This window comes from Narcine bancroftii, chromosome 4 (assembly GCF_036971445.1).
Source record: "Narcine bancroftii isolate sNarBan1 chromosome 4, sNarBan1.hap1, whole genome shotgun sequence".
In the NCBI taxonomy this organism is placed as follows: Eukaryota; Metazoa; Chordata; class Chondrichthyes; order Torpediniformes; family Narcinidae; genus Narcine; species Narcine bancroftii.
Window position 1 is genome coordinate 224,114,857 of NC_091472.1, and position 25,932 is coordinate 224,140,788.

The 25,932-nt window shown below is 36.0% G+C and overlaps 1 protein-coding gene across 10 annotated transcripts in view; it reads right to left on the reverse strand.

Moving 5' to 3' along the window:
• mdh1b (malate dehydrogenase 1B, NAD (soluble)) overlaps positions 1-25,932 on the reverse strand; it is a 137,288-nt gene that overhangs the window by 8,564 nt on the left and 102,792 nt on the right. For 9 of the 10 annotated variants that reach the window (XM_069934084.1, XM_069934082.1, XM_069934079.1 and 6 more), the window contains one exon: positions 21,174-21,315. In XM_069934084.1, the coding sequence (XP_069790185.1) occupies positions 21,174-21,315 (142 nt within the window). Of the gene's footprint in view, positions 1-20,923; positions 21,011-21,173; positions 21,316-25,932 lie in introns of those variants that run through there. The other variant, XM_069934083.1, reaches the window with a different exon arrangement.

A 25,932-nucleotide genomic window follows, 5' to 3' on the forward strand; every position in this document is an offset into this window, starting at 1 on the left:
CTCCCACGATATCCTCTTCCCCACTGTTACAAGTTGGTCACCATCCCACTCTTATATAGTTGCACCTATCTCCTTTCTTCAACAGTTGTTTCCATCTTCACCTTCCCCCTCAACCCCCCCCCCCCCCCTTCTGGCCACAACTGCCCTTTTCTTCCAATTGCTTACCTCCATCTTTCTCTGTTTCCATCTATCACTCTGCCTTTTGACTCCACCCCTCCTGCTCCTCCATTTGGATCTGTCTGAAACTCTTCTCCTCTCACCTCCACTCACCTACTCACCCTCTCAATACTGCCCTTCTTCCCTGTCCTTTCTAAGTCCCAATGCAGGATACTGATATGAAATGCCTCCACAGATGCTAGCAGACCCCATTAAGTTCCTCCAGCAGTTATGGTTTTTTTTTTGCTCTTTATGGTAGAATGTGAATTTGGTAGACTTGTGATGTTTGTCATTTGGCAAATACTTCACCACTTATGAAGCTTTTGGACCTTGAAGAAACATAATTTGGGTTTTGTGCAGGAACTAACCCAATACAGATTGTAGGCAGCTATCTTATGAAAAGAACATGGTTGGGGGTGGTGGGGGGGGGGGGTGGAGAATTTATTTGTTTGGAATAAAAATGCTTTGAGAGAAATTTAAAGCTTCTGAGATCCTAAGAGAGGTGAACAATCTTCATCTAAATTAATTGCTTGACATTTTTTTTATATAACTGATAGATATGACCTGGAACTCATACAAGGGAGGTTGAGTAGATTGAACACAATTGTTTAACATTGAGGTTACACATCAAACTGCCAAGGACACAATGATGGTGGATAGTGTTGACAAATTAAAGAAGTAGCTGGATAATTTTGCGCCCTTAGACCTTATTATAAGTCAAGTTACGGAACATGGAACAGTGCAGCTTCTTCTTGTAGCTCATGCCCTCTAATACCTTGGTAAATCTCTTTTGTACCCTTGTCAAAGCCTCTACATCCTTCCTCCAAAAAGATGTCCAGAAATGCACATAATATTCCAAATACAATCTAACCAACATTTTATATTGCTGCAACATGACTGCCTTATTTTGTACTCAATGCCCCACCCAATAAAACCAAGCATTCCATATGTTTTCTTTACTACCCAATCTACTTCTGTTGTCACTCTCAAGGATCAGGTTCTACAAATTTTTTAAGTCTGCGTATGAGATAGTAAAGCTCTATCTATTGTGTTGTGTATTTTTCTTTAATTGAACTTGAATCAAGCTTCAGGGAAGGAAAATCTAAGTTAACTTGCTTGCAAAACTTTAGTGGTTCTGATTACAAGTGTTTTCAGTTCAAGCAACATGCTAGAGATTTCATTGCAACATCCAGGCTGATATCCGGGGAGTGACATTTTGGGCTGTTTGTGTGTGGAAAGCTTTTTGGAATATCCAATTCTAGGTCACTTTGTAGTCCATGACATGAGATAGGCTGTTGCTGTGATCAAGGCAGTTGCTAAGAAAGAAGTTGCTTTAAGAATTACCAAGGCTGTACTGGTGAACTCCTATGTTGCACCAGCTTTTCATCCCACTTATATAGTATATGTTCAGGTACCTTCTCCCCTATTTTATCTAACTCTAATCTGGTCCAATCTGGTTTTTCCCCTTGTTTTTTTTAAACTTTATTTATTCGTTCAAAATACAGATAATAAGTAACATATATAACAATAAACTTAAACATGAACGATATATTTTATATATATATAAAAGAAAAAAGAAAAAGAGAAGAAAAAAAAGAACCCCCCTCATTCAGCCAACTCTCCTAAGGAGAGCCAGAAAAAAAAAGAAAAAAAAAGAAAGAAAAATTAAGCATACATATTAAGATCTAATCAATGTAAATCAAAATGTAAATATTCTGAATATAACAACCACTTATTAATAAATAAACTATAATTATCACACAAAACATGTGATTTTTTTATTATTAAACAATATTTCATCTCATTATGCCATCTATTAATATCAATCATATTCGTATCTTTCCATGTACTAGCAATACATTTTTGCGCTACAGATAATGCTAAATATACAAAAGCAAGTTGAAATTTATATCCTGTAATATTTAATACATAACTGAAATATAACCCTTCAGATAAAATCATATCTCTACCAAACACATGCTTTACCAAAGATCGAATTTGATAATAAAGAAACAAAGAATTCTTATCAGTACCATAACTATCCCTCATCTGATCAAAAGATAAAAAATTTACCTTCTTTAAAACAATCTCCCAAATTTTCCACATCTTTAAATCTCCAATGTAATAAACTTCGATTATTTATTGAGAAAGAAATAAGTTGATTATTATACAACAGAGTCAAGGCCGACAATTCACCACTAATATCTATTATTTTCTTTTTCTTTGTCCATAACTTCATTAAATGTTTTAATATAGGTACATTATATTGCTGTAACAAATTTACATTCTATCTAAACAAAAATTGATGTATTTAAACCTCGAACATTAAACGTAGCAAACCTCAACTTTGACATATCTACTAATATTACTAAGAACTAATAATATCTATATATAAAAACTCAAAACAATGTAAATAGGCCCTCCAATAGGAGAAAAAGAAAGCACAAATTAAAGGCTAAATAAAATATAAATGAAAAAAATAGAAAAAAAGATAAAGTAAAAAAAAACCAAAAAAAACTACAAAAAGGTAGTAATCCCTAAACCAATCTTGGGTGTGGATCACCCACCAGAGGCTGATGACTAATTGAACATAGAGCAAATCTCTCCCTCCCCAGCCAAACAAAAAATAACAACAAAAGATCATAATAACATAAAAATAAAGTAAGAATAAGAAAGTTCTTCTATTCATCCAAGAGATTCCAAACTTGGCGACCCCATTTCAAGGAAACGGACTCTTTCCATTCCCATTTTTCCCATTTCTACCATTTCTTCCATTTCCAGAACAACCAGATTTTTCTTTAGGAGACAATGGTGGACTACGTCTTTGTCCTCTTACATCTGGCAACGAATCAGCAAAAATCATTGCTTCACACTCATTCTCAAAAAACCGAGATTGAAAGTCTCCACAAAACACCTTCAACACTGCCGGATAGCGAAAAGTAGACTTATTGCCTTTACGCCACAAAACTTCTTTAACTGAATTAAATCAACGCCGACGCTGAATAACATCTTGACTCAAATCGGGATTTAAAAAAACTCTACTATTCTGAATCATTAATGGAGCTTGTCGTTGTCTCGCATTTTGCACTGCTAGACGAAGTATTGTTTCTCTGTCCAAATAATTCAAGCATCGAATTATCACGGGTCTTGGTGATTGACCAGGCAGAGGCCTTCTTCTTAAGGCTCTATGAGCTCTTTCCAATACCAAGCCTCCAGAGAAAAATTCTTGCCCCAATATTTGTGGGATCCATTCTGTAAAAAAACGAAGAGGATCTTGTTCTTCCATACCTTCCGGCAAACCAACAATCTTCATATTGTTCCTTCTACTTTGATTCTCCAAATAATCTATTTTCTTCTCTAATTCCTTCTCAAGTTCTCGCAATTCTTTAATGGATTTTTCCACCTCCATCACTTTTTCTGTATTAGAGGCCACTTGCTGTTTACATTCCAAAAAAGCAGACTGAAATTTTTAAAAATCTTCAGAAAATACTTCATTAACTGTAGTGAATTCTGACCTCATACTCTCTTTCATTTGAGCCAACTCTTGCATAATCGACTGAGTAACAGTACTTAACAGGTTAAGTTGTAATTCAGAAAGACTCAACCCTGTTTTCTTCAACATAATGTCAAAACCAGATAACTGCACCTCCTGCTGCAGCTCAACAGCAGGCATTCCAACAGATTTTTTAACAGATTTACTGCGAGTTTGAACTCCCAGTGACGGCACCCCGGCCTCCTCAGGAGGTTGATGCTGATCTCCCCCCACAAATCGCAGTTGTTTCAAGAACTCATGGACAAGTTTAAGATCTTCAGGTTGGAGTACTGCCTGAGTGGTTTCAAACAATGGAGTCATTTTCCTATGAGTTCTCTCTGTTAAAGTTGGCAGGCTGCCAGAATCAGAATCCACTTCTTGGGAACACGCACCTTCCTCCTGAGAACGAGTAATTCCAGTGATATCCTTCTCCTCGTGAGTAGTAGTCATTTTTTTTCCAGCTCTCACAGGCAATAAATCTGAAGCTGTAGCAGGTTTTTTAGGCTTTCAATCTTCAACACTCCGAAAATGTAATTTCTTCTGCACTTGAAGTTTAATCTTTTTACCATTAATGGCCATAACAGTTCCTTGATACTCTAAAGTAAGTTTTAAAAAAGTTTAAACTTAAAAACAAAAAGTTAAAAATGGGTTCTTAAAAGTCTGACCAGAGAGGTTGAGATTACACGTCTAGACTCTACGCCATTTTGCCACGCCCCCCTCCCTTGTTTGATAAAGTCTGATAGGTATCTTAATTGTGCTGCTCTATAATAATTCTTAAAGTTTGGTAGCTGTAAGCCCCCTTGTTTGTAACATTCTGTTAATTTATCTAGCGCTATCTTCGGTTTCCTCCCTTTCCATAAGATTTTCCTTATTATTTTCTTTAGCTCCTTGAAGAACTTCTCTGTTAGGTGAATTGGTAACAATTGAAATAGGTATTTTATTCTTGGGAAGATATTCATTTTAATGCAATTTACCCTTCCTCTTCGTGTTCGTGGTAAATGTTTCCAATGTTCTAAGTCATCTTGTAATTTCTTCATTAATGGCTGATAATTTAATTTATATAGATGGCCTAGATTATTATCTAGTTGAATACCTAGGTATCGGATTGCTTGTGTTTGCCATTTAAATGGTGATTCTTTCTTAAACTTAGTGAAATCCGCATTATTCATTACCATCGCTTCACTTTTATTTGTGTTGATCTTGTACCCCAATACTTCTCCATATTCCTTCAATTTCTTATGTAATTCTTTTATTGATAATTGAACCATCTGCTCAGCATTTGGAAGAAGATTCACGTAGAAAGGAAAAAAACAAATGATCAACTACCAAAATTAATATTGACGCAAAATCAACTAATCCCTTTCACAACAGATAACCTTTCCTTTAGAGAATGGGAGAGAAAAGGGATCAAAAGAATAGAAAATTGTTTTTCGGGAAATAAATTATTATCTTTTGAACAAATGAAGGACAAATATAGTATAACTAATGGTACAATGTTTGCATACCACCAACTGAAAACCTACTTGAAGGACAAATTGGGAAGCAGGCTGAGGTTACCAGAAGGAAGCAGTTTTGAATATGTGATTACAGACACAATGATAATTAAAAGATTTATAACAAACATGTACATCAAACTGCAAGAGAAAGAGAATGAGGAAATAAGCTGTAAACCCAAACAAAAGTGAGAACAAGATCTAAACATAAAGATAAAGAATGAAACATGGGAAAAGCTATGCTCCGGAACTATGAGAAATACAATAAACACGAGGTTATGCATGATACAATATAATTGGTTACACAGGCTATACACCACGCCACAAAAGTTAAATAAATGGGACCCAACGGTATCAGATAGATGTTTTCGCTGTAAGAAGGAAACAGGAACAACAATTTGGGCATGTGAGAAAGTGGAAAAGATTTGGGAAGATCTAAATCAGGTATTAAATAAAATCACAAAAAGCAACATACCAAAAAAATCCAGAGATCTTTCTTCTAAGTAATATAAGAAGTAAAGAACTTGGCCTCGATTTGGATGGAGCACAAAAAAGATTTATTATGATAGCCTTAGCTGTAGTAAAAAAGTGTATTATGTTGACCTGGAAATCAGAGGTATTCGAACAAATTTGGGAACCGTACATAGAACACAACAGAGAAGTCCTACCGCAGATCTCCACCACCTAAAATGACAGAATGAGAAGAAGACGAAATAAACTGACCCAGTGTGTAAAAGTAGATGACAAAATTTTCTTGTTTATTTTCATTGTGTGATGACATTGTTTAATGGGTTTAATGTATCGTATATGTTGAACGTTTAGTGGGTGGGGAGGGGGTGGGAAGGAGGGAGGTAAGGGAGGGGGAAAAAGGGGAGAAAATGACACTGTGTATATTCAAGAGGGAAATGTTTGTGTATTTTGGTCAATATGGTTCATAGTGTGAAAAATTTTTTTTTAATTTTTTAAAAAAGAACTACCGAGGCTGGGATGTGCCACGTGATGACGTGGGGTTAGACTGCAAATCCCTACTCTCCTTGAAAAAGTTGAAAAAAAGTTTTTAAAAATTAGCAAAACTTAAGAAAAATAGAAGAAATAAGTATCGGAAGACCTGCAGAACATTTTAAATGGCTCCAAAAAAAAAGAAAAGCTAGCCGTTACAGTACAAGAAACTGAGCAAGAAAAAGATCGAGATAAGGCCAACCTTGAGATAAGGATCCAGGAACTATTTGGAAGGTACTGCCCAGGAGAGATAAGCCAGGAGCTGGGGAGACCTTGAAATCTGCAACACAAGGTCTCTCCAGACAATGGCCGCCCGACTTGGTGAAGGTGTGAGGATTCACGCAAGCGCAGAGCACATAAAAAAACAGATGCAACTTTAAAAAAGATCTTGCAGACTTCCAGCTCCAGTGAGCAAGAAGAGGAACAGGAAGAACAGGAATTTTTGTTTACTCGAAGTTCCAAGGCAAAACAGCTGGAGAAAATGAAACAATAATTTATTTCTTCAGCAGAAATGAAAAAATACGTGGAATCTTCCCAACAAGACAGGAAATTTATAATGGCAGAAATAAAAAGATATGGAATGATTGTAGCTGAAATCAAGAATTTTACAGAGAAAGTTGAGAAAATGATGCAGAAGGTAGATAAAAGATTTGAAGTTATGGATGAGAAAATTAAAGGAAATTAATTTGAAATTCAAGGCATTAAGGAGCAAATGAAAGTGGCACAAGCAGAAGCAGCTGCAACAAAAGATTAGTTAATGCAGAAAATAGACTAATATTTTAGAGAACTTCACCAGAAGAAACAACATAAAGATTATTGGACTTGAAGAAGGTGATGAAGGACAAGAAATTAAAGCGTTGGATTCAACAATCTTTGGGAGTGACTACATTTTAAGGAGACATTGAAATTGAGAGAGTAGAGCATTGAGACCAAAGTCACAGCCGGACCAGAATCTAGTCAAATTTCTTCGATATGAAGTATGAGAGAAGAGTTTAGAGCTGGCGGCAAAGCAAGCAAAAGAACAACAGTCACCCACGATTTATAATAGGAATAAAAAAAATTTCTATCCTGATATAAGTTTTGAGTTGTTGAAAAAGAGGAAAGAATTCAATGTGTTAAAAAAGGTTATGCCTTTGTCTTAAGGTATCTGGCAGTTATGAAGGTCTTTGTTCCAGAAGGAAGAAATAGGTTTTTCACAGAACCTCATGAGGCAAAGGTGTATGTTGATTCATTGCCTGAAAAAGCAAGACAGGTGGATGCTGATACTAGAATGTATTATCAGATAGAAAATGTTGGATCAGACTGGCTTTATTAAACATAGAAGATCCATGGACAACATAGTTAAATTTATAAATTTATTAAATGTAGCCCAGAAAGAAAAGATACCAGCAGTAGTGATGGCTTTAGATGTGGAAAAAGCATTTGATAGACTAGAATGGTACATTTTATTTAAAATATTGAATGTTTTCAGAATTCCAAATTATTTTATAGAATGGATAAGAGCTTTGTATAATCATCCAAAAGCTAAGGTAGTCACAAATAGGCAAATATCTAAAACTTTTCCATTAGAAAGTTAATCTAGGCAAGGATGCCCATTATCACCATTTTTATTGCATTGGCTATAGAACCATTGGCAGAGTGATAAGAGATAATGAGATTAAGGGTTTTATGATAGAAAATAGAGAACATAAAATTAACTTGTTTGGAGATGATGCTATATTATATCTTACAAAACCAGAAATATCATTGAAGAAAATAAATGTACGATTGGCAAAATATGGTTTGATATCAGGTTATAAAGTCAATGTAGGAAAGAGTGAAGTGATGCCTATGAATGATGGGAACTATACATTAAGTAAGCAGGTGATGAAGTTTAAGGAATCAATTAAATATTTAGGAATTAATATTGCTAGAAATTTAAATAATTGCAAAAAAATTGTATATAGATGAATATTTTTCCCAAGGTTGCAATATTTATTTCAGTCATTACCCATTCCTATACCAACAATGTTTTTTCAAGAATTAAATAAAAGTGTAAGAAAATTTATTTGGTGTGATAAAATGCCAAGGATAGCTTTGGAAAAACTAATGGAAATTTGATCAGGGAGGATTATAAATTATTATAAAGCAATTCAATTAAGATTTCTATCCTCCTGTTATCAAATTGGGGAGCAGACATCATGGGTACACATTGAAATGAATAACATAGGAGAAACTAATCCAAAACATTTTTTGTATAAATGGAACAAGGAACTTTTGAAAGGGACAGCAATTTTAAAACATTTATTCAAGATATGGAATAGAATTTATATAAAAAGAGCAATTAAGAACTATCAAATAGCTAAGATGATGTTAAAGCAGAATCCATTTATTCCTTTTACTTTAAATAATCCTTTCTTTGATATCTGGCACAATAACGGGATAAAGAGGATAAAAGATTGTTTCTTAGGTTCTTTTTTCTTGACCCTTGAACAAATGAAAGAGAAATACAATATACCAAATAAAACTATTTTTTCATACTATCAGCTTAAATCATATTTTAAAAAGAAATTAGGCATGAATTTTAGACTTCTGGAACAGAGCCCATTTGAGTGTTTAATAATTTATATATTTATTATTATTATGTATATACAATTACAAGACAAAATGCAGAAAAAGGAATTATATAAGTTTTTTAAAATGGGAAAAAGATTTAAATATACAAATACAAGATTGTGCCAGGAGAGTAAGAGTGTAACCAATACAATTAATGTTAGATATCAAATGGTACAATATAATTTTTTACACCAATTATACTTTTCTTTTCTTTGGCTTGGCTTCACGGACGAAGATTTATGGAGGGGGTAAAAGTCCTCGTCAGCTGCAGGCTCGTTTGTGGCTGACAAGTCCGATGCGGGACAGGCAGACACGGTTGCAGCGGCTGCAGGAGAAAATTGGTTGGTTGGGGTTGGGTGTTGGGTTTTTCCTCCTTTACCTTTTGTCAGTGAGGTGGGCTCATACTCCGTATAAATTACATGGACTTAATTCAAATTGTTCTGACAAATGTTTCAGATGTAACAAAGAAACAGGAAGTTTATTACATGCAGTTTGGTCTTATGAAAAAGTGGAAAATTTTTGGGAAGACTTGAATATATTATTGGAATAAATTATGAAGATACAGATACCAAAAGATCCCAGAATATTTTTGCTTGGTAATTTATATGACACTAATTCTAAATTGAAGTTAGACAAACATCAATGAAAATTTTTGAGTGTAGCAATAGTGGTGGCACAGAAATGTATGGCACTAACATGGAAGTCAGATAATTTTATAAGGTTATAAGGTCATACGGAAATTCAAAATTGCATACCATTGGAAAAGATTACTTATAATTTAAGGAATCAACCTGAGAATTTTTATGATTTGGAAACCATATATGGATTTCATCAGTAAGGGTCCATCCACATCGTTCTTAACACACGTTTCTCCCAATTAATATGTACAGGATAGAATAATATGTTAGGAATATATGGATAGTGAATGATAAATAAATTCAGGAGTTTTTTCATTTTTCTCTCTTTTTTTTTCTCTTTCTTTGGGGGAAGGAGAGGGAGGGAGATAAAAAGAAAAATATATAAATATATCATTTTGTATCATTTTTATTACATTGTATTGTTATATGATGAAGAATTTTTTATATATAATATATGTGTGTGTGTGTGTGTGTGTGTGTGTGTGTGTGTATTGATGCAAATGAAAAATAAAATTTTCAAAAAAAATCTACCAAGGCTCCCATTAAAGAAGTGAATATCACCACTGACCACCAAGCTACAGCAAAGCCTGAGACTAACACAACCAAATTGTACAAAGTAAACCTGAAGCTTTATTTATTCCCATGGGTTAGTGCAAAGGATCTCATAATACCATGCTGAAGCAGAAGGGCTGCTCTCCCTGGCCTTTAACCAATAGTGATTATGATTATAACAAATTATCTGGTCATTTATCTCACTGCAATCTGTGTCCTCATGCTGCATGCAAGTTGTCTGTCACATTTCTGACCTTTCAATACCCAACCCCAACCAACCAATTTTCCCCTGCAGCCGCTGCCTGTCCCGCATCGGACTTGTCAGCCACAAACGAACATGCAGCTGACGTGGACTTTTACCCCCTCCATAAATCTTCGTCCGCGAAGCCAAGCCAAAGAGAAAGAGATACTTCCAACTCATTGGATGTGAAGAGCTTTTTGTGTCCCAAGGTTGCAAAGGCTCTTTAGATATGCAAGGTGGAGACAGAAGAAGCTGCAGATGTTAGAATTTGGAGCAAAAGAAAACTAGCTGCCGAAGGAATTCAATTGGTCTGACAGCATCCATGGAGGCAAAGCGATAGTAAATGTTTAGATGCAGGATAGAAACTAGCAAGGAAGGATCAAAATGGAACCTTTGTAAAGGACCCTGGCATACATATTAAATAATCAAAAGGATGAAGGTGCAATGAAAAAGGTAAGAAAGGGCAAAGTAAAAGAATAAAACTTGAGACCTGAGAAGATATTCTGTATAAGATTATGACATATAGACAGAAGAGGAAATAACAGGGAAATAGAAATGCTTAAGCTTAGATCAGGAATATAATGGAGTAAATGGAGTATGGTTGTAATCTCATAAAATAACATGACCTGATTAAGGAAAGCTCACCTTAAATCTCTTCATCTCCCAGTAGCTCTGGTGCAGTTATTTTCCATTTATAATATCAATCAAGAGAATCAAGAGTTGTAGTAGTAATAAAGATAATGCAATTAAATTGTGAGCAACTTTAATTGAATCCAAAATTATACAGCACAGAAATGGGCCCTTTAGCCCTACTTGTTCCATATTGACCATAAAGCCTATACCCACAAGCTTAATTTGCCCATATTTGGCTAATATCTGCCTCTTCAGTTTCCTCAAGCATCTAATTTCTGTGTGAAAAACCTGCCCCTCAGATCTCCCTATATTTCTTCTCTCTTACTCTCCCCCAAGTTATAAACTCTCCCACCATTGGGAAAACACTCTACCCTGGGTGGCCATTTTCAAATTTCCAAAAAGGAGGACATGGTCATGTTACCATATAGAGTGTGTTTCAAAAAAAATTATATATTTTTAATAAAATTTAAGCTTTATTGCAAAAACAACAAATGAAAACGCACTGTGCGTATGTGTGTGTGTATATGGTAACCTATGACCATGTCCTCCTTTTGGAATGACCACCCTAACCTTACCCTATTTTATGAACCACATAATTTTATAAACCTCTGTAAGATCACCCCTGGACGGAGGAGTCACGTGATGGAGTAGTGGCCGGATGGTGAACTCCAGCCCTCTCCAGAAAAGTCGGGAAAAACAAAGGAAAACACAAAGGCACAGAAATAAAAGTTAAAGAAAAGTGAGTACAAAGGTGGAAAGAAGATGGTGACAAAAAAAGAAAAATCGAAAGCAACGGTAAGAAGAGAGGAAGAGAAGACAACGGAGGAAGAAGGAGAAGGCCTTACCTGTTCAAAGAGGCCCGCGGTGGAGAGAGAAACCCGCTCCCTCAGGTCGGTAGATAGTGGACTACAAAAATGGCTCGCTGAGCCGAGTAAAAGTGCGCAACCGCGCATGAAAAAAAACACCGACGGGAGGGGGGACCAGCTGGGGAGTCGATCTCCACAGCCGGCAACGACAGCTGCAGAACACCTGCAGCAAGAAGAGAACACAGAAGACAATGGAAACAAGAAGGAAGAGAAGAAAAGGGCAACAAAGAAACAATAGATGGCCAACCCAGAGGAAGAAGAAGAGGAAGAGGAAGAGTACAGTGAAATAGAAGAAGAAGAGAAAGGCAAGATAAAGGTTGTACTTTCTCTTATTAAAGGATACATGGAGTCATTTAAAGAATGGCAAACACAGGAATTTAATGATTTAAGAAAAAGAATAAACAACACAGAAGAGAAAATGAATAAAATAGATATGACCTTAACAGAAATGGGAAAGAAAATGGACAAGATGGAAGAGCGGGCAGTAGCAGCAGAAATGGAGGTAGAAGACTTAAAAAAGAAATTGGAGGAATCTAATAAAAAAGCGATAGAGACAAAAGAACTGTTAGCTCAAAAAATAGATATAATGGAAAATTATAACAGAAGAAATAACATAAAGATAGTGGGCCTTAAGGAAGATGAAGAAGGCAAGAATATGAGGGAGTTTATAAAAGATTGGATCCCTAAGACCCTAGGATGTCCAGAACTACAGCAAGAAATGGAAATAGAAAGGGCACATAGAGCATTGGCCTCTAAACCACAACCACAACAAAAACCAAGATCTATTTTAGTAAAATTCCTAAGATATACTACAAGAGAAAAGGTACTGGAGAAGACAATGGAAAAAGTAAGAGAGGGCAACAAACCACTGGAGTATAAAGGGCAAAAAATCTTCATTTATCCAGATATAAGTTTTGAACTCCTAAAGAAGAGAAAGGAGTTCAATACAGCAAAGGCGATTTTATGGAAGAAAGGGTATGAATTTATACTAAAGCATCCAGCGGTATTGAAAATATTTATTCCAGGACAACAAAACAGACTATTCTCGGACCCAGAAGAAGCACGAAAATTTGCAGAACAATTACAAAAATAGACTGAGGGATGAAGACGGGTAATGAGAGTAAAAATGATCACGATTGATATGTATGTGGGTAAAGAGGTATAAGAGTGAATAGATACAATGTGCATACGTGAATGTATCTGTACTTAGAGGAAAATATAGATAGTATAGACAAGAATTAATAAGGGAAGGTAATGGAATAGAGAGAATAAGGAGGGAATTAAAAGAATGACCTTTGTTACATATGAAAAGTGAAATCTTTTCTGGGGGGGGCTGGGTAGGGGGAAATAGCGGTCACTGCAAAATCAGTTGATGCTTGCGAGTGGATTCGCAAACCCAAATGGAGAGGGGAGATGTGGTTGTCCGACAAGGGATAAAGGACAACTCAGGAGGGGAAGGGGAGATTGGGGATAAAGAAGATATAAATAGGAGAATAAGGAAAATGTTGGATGTTGTAGGAATGTTGTCTTATAAAGAGTTGAAAATAAGAAAACAGAAATGGAAAAGGAGGAAAGGTAATGATGGAAAAACGGAAAGAGAAGATAAACAAAGTATAAAATGGCTACGCTGAACTATATGACTTTAAATATTAATGGAATACATAACCAAATTAAAAGGAAGAAACTACTAAATTTACTGAAAAAGGAAAAAATTGATATAGCATTTGTCCAAGAAACACACTTAACTGAATTGGAGCACAAGAAATTAAAGAGAGATTGGGTAGGACATGTAACAGCAGCATCGTATAATTCAAAAGCAAGAGGAGTGGCTATATTAATTAGTAAAAATGTGCCATTTAAAATAGAAGAGGAAATAATAGATCCAGCAGGGAGATATGTTATGATAAAATGTCAGATATATTCGGAGTTTTGGAATCTACTTAATGTATATTCACCTAACGAAGAAGATCAAAAGTTTATGCAAGATATCTTTTTGAAGGTAGCTAATACGCAAGGGAGGGGATTTCAACCTGAATTTGGATCCAAATATGGATAAAACGGGGAAAAAAATTAACAGAAAGAACAAAGTTACCAAATTTATAATTAAATCAATGCAAGAAATGAAACTTTTGGATATATGGAGGAAACAAAACCCAAAAGAAAAGGAATACTCATACTACTCGGCTAGACATAAAACATACTCAAGAATAGACCTATTTTTGTTATCAGCTAGTATGCAGGATAGAGTAAGAAAAACAGAATATAAAGCGAGAATACTATCGGACCATTCACCCCTAATATTGACAGTAAAGCTAGAGGACATCCCTCCAAGAATGTATAGATGGAGATTAAACCCCATGCTACTTAAAAGACAGGATTTTAGAGAATTTATTGAAAAACAATTAAAAATGTATTTTGAAGTAAATACGGAATCAGTGGAAGATAAGTTTATACTATGGGATGCAATGAAAGCATTCATTAGAGGGCAAATAATAAGTTATGTAACCAAGATGAAGAAGGACTATAATCAGAAAACAGAGCAGTTGGAAAGGGAAATAGTAAACATAGAAAAAAAATTAGCAATGAAGGAAGATACAACTAAAAGAAGAGAATTGGCGGATAAAAAAATAAAATATGAAACATTACAAACATATAAGGTAGAGAAGAATATAATGAAGACAAAACAGAAATATTATGAACTAGGTGAAAAAACGCACAAAATCCTAGCATGGCAGCTTAAGACAGAACAAGCTAAGAAATTGGTATTGGCATCAAGGAAAAAAGACAAACAAATTACATATAATCCAAAAGAAATTAAGGAAAACTTTAGAGAATTCTATGAACAATTATACCGAACTGAAAATGAAGGGAAAGAAGGGAAAATAGATGAATTTTTGACTAAAATTGAACTACCAAAACTACAAATAGAGGAACAAAATAAATTAACAGAACCATTTGGAACAGTAGAAATACAAGAGATAATAAAAAAATTACCAAATAATAAGACACCAGGAGAGGATGGATTTCCAATAGAATTCTACAAAACATTTAAAGACTTATTAATTCCGCCGCTCCTGGATGTAATCAACCAGATTGATGAAACACAAAGCTTACCAGATTCATGTAAAACAGCAATAATTACAGTAATACTAAAACAAGGGAAAGATCCACTCTCACCAGCGTCATATAGACCAATATCTTTGCTAAACACAGATTATAAGATAATAGCTAAACTATTAGCAAACAGATTAGCAGAACAGGTACCGAAAATGGTAAATTTAGACCAAACTGGATTTATCAAAAAAAGACGCACAACAGGCAATGTTTGTAAATTTATTAACTTAATTCATGCAGTAGAAGGAAATAAAGCACCTGCAGTCGCAGTTGCTTTAGACACAGAGAAGGCCTTCGACAGAGTAGAATGGAATTATTTGTTCAAAGTATTGCAAAAATTCAGTTTACCGGAGAAGTATATTAATTGGATTAAAGCACTATATAAGGGACCGTTAGCGAAAGTGACAGTAAATGGACATGTATCAAAGCAATTTAACTTAAGCAGGTCAACGCGGCAGGGATGCCCACTATCACCTTTATTGTTTGCGCTGCTATAGAACCACTAGCAGAATTGATAAGAATAGATAATAATATAAAAGGAATAAAAATAAAAGACAGGGAATATAAAATCAGTCTATTTGCGGATGATGTTATAGTGTACTTAACAGAACCAGAACTATCAATAAAAGAATTATATAAGAAATTGAAGGAATATGGAGAAGTGTCGGGTTACAAGATAAACGTAAATAAAAGTGAAGCAATGCCTATGAATAATGCGGATTTCTCAAAATTTAAGAAGGAATCTCCATTCAGATGGCAAATGCAGGCAATAAGATACCTAGGTGTACAAATAAACAAAAATCTAGGCCAATTATATAAACTCAATTATAATCCACTAATGAAAAAATTACAGGACGATTTAGAGCATTGGAAAGATCTACCACTAACACTGATAGGAAGGATAAACTGTATTAAAATGAACATTTTTCCAAGGATATTATACTTATTTCAGGCATTGCCAATACAACTGACAGAAAAATTCTTCAAAGAGTTAAAGAAAATAATAAGGAAATTTTTATGGAGAGGGGGGAAACCGAGGATAGCACTAGATAAATTAACAGAATGGTATAAACAAGGAGGCTTACAATTGCCAAACTTTAAAAATTATTATAGAGCCGCACAATTAAGATACCTATCAGATTTTTATCAAACAAGGGAAAAACCAGACTGGACGAGATTAGAATTAGATAAAATAGGGGAAAAGATACCTGAACACATATTATATAAATGGGATGAAAAATTGGTACAACATAGAACTTCTCCAGTATTACACCATCTCCTCAATATTTGGAAGAAGATTCATGTAGAAAGAAATAAAACAAATTATCAATTACCAAAACTAATATTGACGCAAAATAAGCTACTCCCTTTTACAATAGATAACCTTTCCTTTAGAGAATGGGAAAAAAAAGGGATTAAAAGAATAGAAAATTGTTTTTCAGGAAGTAGATTCTTATCCTTTGAACAAATGAGAGATAAGTACAATATAACTGGAGATACAGCGCTGGCATATTACCAACTGAGATCCTACTTGAAGGATAAATTAGGAAGCAATTTGAGTTTACCAGAGGGAAGTAACCTTGAATATGTGATTACAGATACAATGTTAATCAAAAGATTTATAACAAATATGTATATTAAACTGCAAGAAAAGGAGAATGAGGAAACAAATGGTAAAACTAAACAAAAATGGGAACAAGATTTAAATATAAAGATAAAAAAGGAAACATGGGAGAAATTATGTTCTGGAACGATGAGAAATACAATAAATATGAGGCTACGTATGATACAATATAATTGGTTACACAGACTATACATTACACCGCAAAAGTTAAATAAATGTGACCCAACAGTATCTGATAGATGTTTTCGATGTAAAAAAGAAATGGGAACAACAATTCATGCAATCTGGACGTGAGAGAGTAGAAAAATTTTGGGATGATCTCAATCAGATATTAAATAAAATAACAGAAAACAATATACCAAAGAATCCAGAGATCTTTCTCCTAAGTAACATAAAAAACAAAGAATTTGGAATTGATTTGGAGTATGCACAAAAAAGATTTGTTAAGATAGCCCTAGCCGTAGCAAAAAAATGTATTATGTCAACCTGGAAATTGTATTCCATTAGAAAAAATAACATATAGTTTAAGAAATAATATTGAAATATTCGAACAAATATGGGAGCCTTACATTAAATACAATAGCGAAAACATACCGGGGACAAACATTACCTAAGTTGATGGAAGGATAAGGAAAGAAAAGAATGGACTCAGTAGAATTTCTGGTATATTTTTGTTGAATGACAACATTGTCTGACTGGTTTAATGCAACCAAGATTGTATACCTAAAATGGATGAGGGGGGGGGGGGTGGGGGGGGGTGGCTTGGGAGGAGGGAGGGGGGGGGAGAAAAAGTCACTGTATATGTGTGAAAAAGAAAAAGTGTATATCATGGCTAATGTGATTTATGGTGTGAAAAATAAAAATTTTTTTAAAAAAAGATCACCCCTGGACCACCTACAATCTAAGGAGAATGAACCCATCCCATCCATTCTATGAAAAGTAAAACCCTTCATTCTGGGTGAATCTGTTCTGCACTCTTCTCTACAACATTCTTCCTGCAGTGTACTGACTAGAATTGTGTCCAATATCCAAATGTGGCCTGACCACTGTATTGAACAGTTACATCAAGACATCCCATGTTTTATGCATAATACCTCACTCCATGCAAAATGCCTTCTTCACCACCCTATTATTGGGCAACTATGAGCTTGCACCCCAAGGTCCTTCTGTATATCAGCAGTCCCGAGGTCTTTGCCATTTACTGCACATGTCCTTTTAGTATATGACATTCTAAAATGCATGAACTCATACTGTCTTGTCTGGATTAACCTCCATCTGTTAACCCTTTGCCTCTCCTTTCCAAATGATCTTTTGTCCCTTCGTAACATTCCATAACCTTCTTTACTATCTATTACTCTACCAATCTATATGTCTTCAGCAAAATTATTAATCAGTCCAAGACCTACATTCTCATCCAAGTAATTTATATATGCAAGAAACAACAATGGCCCCAACAATGATCCCTGCAGAACACCACTGGTTACATATTTTCAGACTGAAAAGCACTGCTCACAACCAACTTCTGCTTCCTGGACAATGAAAGAGGATATCCAGGTAAATGGACAGTGAAGAACACGCAAGTGTACAACAGGATCAAGATCAGTTAGGAAGGTGGGCCAAGGAGTAGCTAATGGAAGTTAACTCTGACAAGTGTGAGAAGTTAAACTGGCAAAGGACTTCCACAATAAATGTCATGGGCCTAGAGAGTGTTGTAGAATAGACAGACCTAGAGGTACAGGTGCATAGTTCCTTGAAGGTGGCTGGACAAGATGGTGAAGAGCATGTTTATCATGCTAAACTTCATTGAGTATGGTTTTGAGTACAAACATTGGGATCTCATGATTCAGCTGTACAGAACTGTGTGCAGTTCTGGTCGTCAAGCTATAGAAAGGACATTAATAAATTGGAAGGAGCACAGAGGAGATTCACCAGGATGTTGCTGAGTCTGGTGGTCTTGAATTCTAGGGAGAAGTTGGATACTTTGGGTCTTTATTCCCGACAGTGAAGGAGGCTGAAGAGTCATGTTATAGAAGTTTATTGAATCATAGATGCATAGATAAAGTGAATGCTCATAGCCTTTATCCTCTGGTAAATAATTCAAGATCAAGAGGGCATAGGTTTAAGTTGAAAGGAGAAAGATTTAAGAACGACCTGGGAGGGAGCTTTTTCAATCAGAGGGTGGTTCATATAAGGAATGAGCTGCCAGAGGACACTGCAGAAGTAGGTACAATTACAAAGGTCAAAAAATATTTGGATAGATACATGGACAGGAAGGGCTTAGAATAGACCAAATGTAAGCAAATGGGACTAGCCCAGAATGTTAACTTGGTTGGCATGGACAAGCTGGTTCTATGCTGTAACTTATGACCAAGCCACTTTGGATCCTGTGTGCCCTAACTCTCTGGACCTGCCAACAATATGGGAGTTTGTCAAAAAATCTTGCTGGTTCATGTAAACCGCATCTTCTACCCTGCCTTCATAAATTAACAGTTACTTCCTCAAAAACCTCAATCAGATTTGGGAGACAGGATTCCCCTGCATAAGCCATGTTGACTCATCCTAATGACCTCTTGTTCTTTAAAGTGAATTCAAATAGTGTTCCTGAGAATATTTTCAATTAATTTCTTGAAGATGATAATGTGATATAAGGTGATAATGGTGATATAATGGAAACTATTAGGAGAGAGGTGAACAGATTGGACCAGATGTAACATAAGGAGGAGGAGATCCTATTAGTGAAATGGGGGGTAGAATATGTGGGAAAGGGGAAAATATTGGAGGGGGGAGGGGTGAAGAACAGAAATGGATCGGAACAAGAGAGAGGGAATATGTTACCTGAAATTGGAAAATTCAATGTTCATATCATTGAGCTGTAGATTACCGAGGTAGATTATGAGGTGTTGTTCGTCTAGTTCAGGGTTTCTCAAACTTTTGCTCTGTGATTAGTAAGGAATAACTTAAGGTGGTATGTGAGTGAGAAAAAGGTTGAGAACTACTACTCTAGACCCAATTGTTATTGAAATATTTTGCTTGAGAAAAAATGTCATTGGCCCATTTCCTTTGGAGTTATGAAACCTTGCACATGAGTCAATTAGGTACGATTAAAACCGTAGTTTTCAAACTTTTTCTTTCCACTCACATACCACCTTCAGCAATCCCTTACTAATCACAGAGCATCTATGACATAGAAATTACTTAAGGTGATATGTGAGTGAAAGAAAAAGTTTGGAAAACCTTGTTTTAGTTTGTGTTGGGTCCCACTCTGGCAGTAATGAAGGCCAAGGACAGACAGGTTGGTGTGAGAATGGGGTATTGAAATGGCACACAACTGGGAGCTTGGATGATCATTGCAGATAGATGCTCTGCAAAATGGACTCCAAATTTGTGCTTAATATTACCAATGTAGAGGAGGCCATATCTGGAGCACTTATCACCCTCATCAATAGTCTCCAGCTTCACCTTTTGTCAAAGGCTCAGGCCTGAAATAGTGGTTATATATCCTATGGACGCTACGGGACATGCTGAGTTTCTCCAGCACTTTTGTGTATTAATTACAATCACAGTGTCTACAAACATTTTTATTTCACTTCACTCTGTATGACTCATCTTTCTCCATCTGAACCCAATTTATCTCTTGCTTCCTGCCCGTTTCTCTGCCACCTGTCAAACTGCCTCTGTTTCCTAACACAATCTTTTACCTTCCCCTTTCTGTCTGCCATTCACCCAGATTCAGCATTCTTCAGCTGGCCTGTCTATCCTCTCCCACCCTCACCTCATTATACTAGCTAACTTTTTTTCACTTGGTCTTGATGATGGTTCTGACCTGAAATGTTGACCACACTTTTTCTCCCACTGATGCTGCTCAACCCACTGAGTTTCTCCAGCAGATTGCTTTTTGTTCTTCATTCTTTAAGGTGTCAAGTATAGCCCCTTCCCAAGTAGGACCCAGCTTTAAAAACCCCTTTTAAAGTTTATGAATTCCACTCTAAGCCCTTTATACTAAAGCAATCTCTGTCAATATTCAGTAAAATCCTCTACTGTCCCTATTTGTGTTTATGACTTTTTGTATTTTGTCTCATATCTGTTCTTCTAATTCCCATTGACTAGAATATAATCCCATCCAAGTAATCAGCTCTTTCTTTCTTCTAAGCTCTATCTAAATGCCTTATTTACCAATCTTTCTAAGGTAACCTCTCTAATTTCACATGAATGATCAATGATTAAGTATATTAAAATCCAAGATATTTTATGGATGACATGGGAATCAAAGGTTTTAGCAATGGAATTAAGGCCAGCCAAAACTATCGATGGCATGGAAATCGGAGGTTTTAACAATGGTATTAAGGCCAGCCAAAATGATCGATGACATGGGAATCAGAGGTTTTAGCAATGGAATTAAGGACAACCAAAACTATCGATGACATGGGAATCAGAGGTTTTAGCAATGGTATTAAGGCCAGCCAAAACCATCGATGACATGGGAATCAGCCAAAATGATTGATTAGCATGCTGAACCATTTCTGAATGGTTGTATGACCAAGTCTTGATTGTGTTCCATACTTCTTATCTAGGGGAAAAAATACATTGCACAATTAAGCTTTAAATTAATACAAAAACTTTACCATACAATCCAAAATGCCAGGACTGCAGTGTAATTACTTCTACTTTTATTTTTCATATCTACAGAAAAGATCCAGTGTAAACCTATTCTTCATTGTGCTTTTCCTTACCTATCCTTCAGTATTTCCAATGCAGACTGTGAAAACTCAGGCGGGCCCCACACAGCACCTTCATATTGATGAACTTGTGCTCTGTGCAGGTCAATATAAGATGTTCTGCCAAGATTTCCCCAAACAATTACATTTTTCACATCTGCAGAACCAGAAGTAGGTGGGGGATGGGGGGTTGGTGGGGTAGCAGTGTGGAAATAGGGGATAAAAAGCATCAATTATATATCCACAAACAAACCAAATGCATGTTGTCAGAAGTGAATTAAAAATTAAAGTCAATGATAACTAACTATTGTCCTCATCCACGCTTTTAGTGTGCAAAAACCACAGAAATTATGGTGAGATAAATGAGAAGTGATCTTGTTGAAATTTGCTAAATTCTTACAGGGCTCAAGAGGCAGGGGGGAATGTTTCTCCTGCCTAGGATATCTTGAACCAGGGGTTATCATCTCTGAGTGAGACACAGGCTATTTAGGATGAAGCAAAATGACTTCATGCAGAGGGTAAGGAATCTGCTGTTCTCTCTTCTTCCTCCTCCCAACAGGGAGAAGGCTCAAAAGGATTAACTGTGCATGAACGGGTTTAAAGAGAGTTTCTTCCCCATAGCCATCAGGTTCCTGAATGAGCCCCACAACAGTGCTCCAATACTATCCCTTGCTTTATACTAATTGATCTTTCTTACATTATAACTCTTTTCTCTGCAATTATGCTCTTGTTTTCTTATTTTTTTTTATGACTGTGTGATGTTAGAGTTGACCTGTTCGGCCACTCATAGAAGAATCTTTCTCATTGTACTAGACATAATGTGGCAAATGAGCTTAAACCTTGAAGTCCTGTGGAAACGAAGCCATGAGTTTATTCAAAAAAGATATCCATAGACTTCTGAAATAAAGGGATAGGGAGTAGTTCAGGAAAATAAGGCAGAAGATTATCCATTATCCTAAGGAATGGCATAGTAGTTGAAGGACTGAATGGCAGGCTTCTGCTCCTACTTCTTGTGGAGTGGTTCCACACTCCTGCCCATTAACTGTTTCTCTTCCAAAGATTCAACTATGCTAAATATTTCTAACATTTTCTGGTTTTATCTCTACCTTATAATCCTGCTAAGAGACTCACAAATCTTCCAGTGATTAGGACTTCTGGAATTCGATGCAATAGCTAAAAGAATCATTGATGCTGCAGAAAGGAAGGAGGTCATTAGCCTCTCATGGCTATGTCTGCCATTTAGGATATTAGAGCTATTGCAGCTATTTAGGGTAATCCCCTCAACCAACTATCATTCTATACCTTATGCTTTTCAGCTGTGAGTTACCAGCCCTCCACCATTGTTTTTGTCCACCCATTTTAATCCTTGTAGCCTCCCTAAATCTATAACCCCTGCAGAGGGAAATAGATCTTTTCTATTCATTCTTCCCAGGCCTTTCATGATTTGTTCACTTTAATAATATATCTTGCTTCCTTTTTACTTTGGAAAACAACTCAATTTCTCTTCCTCAGAAACATCCCCCCCCCTCCCTCCCCCACCCCGCAACTTCTCTGGTGCTCTTATAATCGTCATGTAATGCAGTGATTGTAATTATTCATGTGTCATGGTCTAATTCTTATAAGCCATGCTTTTATCTTGAAAGACAAGATCCCATATGCCTTTATAATTATACTGTATTACTTATCTCCCACAGATCAGAGAACGTATACTCCAAGATCATTCCAATTTTTCATACTTCCGTTGTCTGTGTGCCAAGTACTTTCTTGCACACTTCACCAGTTTGAATTCTATTTGCTACTTTTTTAACCCATCTGGTCAGTCCATTGATGTCACCAAAACTTTATTCTTTGCTAACAATTCCAATAAGAAAAATGTTATCAGTGAACAGTATTGTTTATATTTACAGATTCAAATCTCCCACTGGTGCAAATGAGAATGGTTGGCATGCAATCACTTTGAAGAAAAATGCAATGCCTCAGACCATTCGTTTTTGACAGACCGTTGTTTCTGCATAAATGGACAAGAAAATAACATTGACCAGCTTTGTTCCTCTAATAGGATAGTTGAGATTTGGATATATATGGATAATTAGGACAAAATCTGCTCACTGCTACTGTCTGGAGAACCATGCTTGAATAAACATCACTACATGTACTTCATATCTGAACAAATCCATAACAGTCAAAATCCTGTCTTGTCACAAAAATAATTTCCCAAAGCCAGATTAATTCGACGAAAGTGTGTTTGATCCTATCAACTTGTCAGATGAACTGAGGGAGACGGATATATCCTTAATCAATACTAATTTTAAAATAAGCTTCTAGTTTCCTTGCTGGAGAAAAACCAAAACATTCTGGAAATGCTGAACAGGTCAGGCGAAATCTGTGCAGCGAGTCCCACGTTGTTGCTTTAGGCCATTGATTAAATGCCTGAAACAATCACTCTTTTTTGGTCTTCACAGCTGCAGCATTATGCTTTTATTTTAAATTTTGGATGCAGCTTGTTAACACAGAGCAACAAAGTTGTAGCAGGGTTCCCTGTGGTAAATATATTACTGGGGGGCTTGGAATGTGTCAAGAATTGAGGGCTCACATTTTGCCATTTAGGATAATATAGCACACAAAAAATTACAACCTTTCCTATAAATTCACCTACTTTCTTAAATTGAAAAGGACAAAGACGCTCAGAAAATGAAACGTTCAGCCACTTTGCCTGCAATTTCTAACACTACTTGATTTCACATAGTCCTTTTCAAATTGTTTTCCTACCCTTTTTCATTTCTCAGTTTTTATTTCTGGGGGAAAGCCAACTTCCATATTAAAGCAATGCACAAACCTGCTGGAGAAAATGCATGGAGGTCATGCAGCATCCATAGGAAGCAAAAGGTAACCAAAGTTTCAGGAGTGGCCCTTCATCAGGTATAAGTAAAAGAAGCCAGATACCTTAATAGAAAGATGATGGCGGGGGGTGGGGGGGGGGGGTGGTGGTGAATTGGGAGAGATCTGGGATGAAAGGGCAGGGGCAGGATCACAGGCTAACAGGTAAAATCTTACTGTGGAAGACTGACTGTAGAAACATTCTGGGAGCAAGAGTGGTGATTGACCAGGGGCTATCCAAAAGACATGAATCTGCACCTGGAATTTATTGCCGAGAGAGTTGAAGGTCAAAGATAGCCTGAACTCTTGGTCAAAAGATTATTCCAGGTGGAGGAAAATACATGCAAATACAAAAAACATGAAACAAAATGTGTTTATTTATTTATATAGATTAATACTCGTCCTGCATATGTATTGTTTGTCTGAATGTGTGCTGCGTCTGCATGTTTTGCATCAAGGATCGGAGAGCTATTTCATCGGGTGCTACTTGTATAATCAGATGACAATAAACTTGACTTGACTTGAAATATTGTATGCCATAGTCTGCAGCTCAACTCCCAGCACTCTGGACGAGGGATGGGCAAACTACGGCACGAGGACCGACTGCAGCCAATTGTCCATTTTTAAGTGGCCCATTAGAACATAGTCTTTCACTATAAATTGCACTATATGTACATTGCACTTCTTAGTCTCAACACTAGATGTTGTTGCATAAATACATAAACAAATAAATGGTTAGATACAAATTATGCTGATCTTCTTGCAGTGTAACTGGTTGAAAACTGCTGGGCTTAATATTGTTTGGCCTGTGACTCCTTATATTTTTCTGTATGTGGTCCACAATCAAAAAGGTTTCACCATCCCTGCTCAAGACACAACCTACTTAACCTTTCCGTACAAGATAATAAAACCGTTAGTTCTGGAATCAATCCAAATGAATGGCCAGTGAATTTCAGAGATCAGGAACAAGTCATCTGAAGACACAACAAAAGAAAATAAGAAATAGGAGCAGGAGCAGGCCATCTGTCCCATTGAACCTCCTCAGCATTCAATAAGATGTTGGCTGATCTTATTATGGCAACTAAGAAATATGATTTTTAATTTAAAAAATTTATACTCAATAATTCATGACTTATCAAAAATCTACCTTAACTTTGATTTTACTTTAAAGACAGCATTCACAATTCTCTGGAGTATCAAATTCAAAGGATTCACAACCCTCAAATAAAAGAATTTCCTTTTTGTCTCAGTCTTTAGTAGTTAATCACTCACCACAAGACAATGCCACTACTTCACTATGCCTGGTGAAACGTTCTCACAGTATCTTCCCTGATAAATCCTATCAGAATTTTACAATATTTCAATGAGACTATTTTGTTCTGCAAAATTCCAGAAAGAAGAGGCCTAATCCGCTCAGTCTTTCATCATTTGACAAGCTCATCATCCTGGGAACCAAATTAACTTTATTGCACAATTCTCTAAATGGAGGTATTAGTGAAAATAAGGAATTCAGAAACTGTATGCTGTACTTCAGGTGTAGCCTCCAGTACATCTGCAATCAGATTTCTTTCCTCTTTTACTCCATTCCTCCTTGAAATATAGGTCAACATATCATTTGCCTTTATAAATTCTTGCTATAAGTACCTCTATGCTAAGTTGTAAAACACTATCCTTTCCGTATCCTTCAACTAGAGTTTTACATTTCACAGCTGCAATTTTTTAATCCATTTAATTTATTCGTGACCCTTCGAAAATTCTTTTGCATTCTTCTTAAAATTAACACTAGAATCCAAGAACATATGAAAATACGAGCAGGAATAAGCAACTTTACTTCTCAAACCATTCTTTATGGTCATGGCCTCCTCCTCTTCTGTCACGTCAAATCTCCACAGTCCTC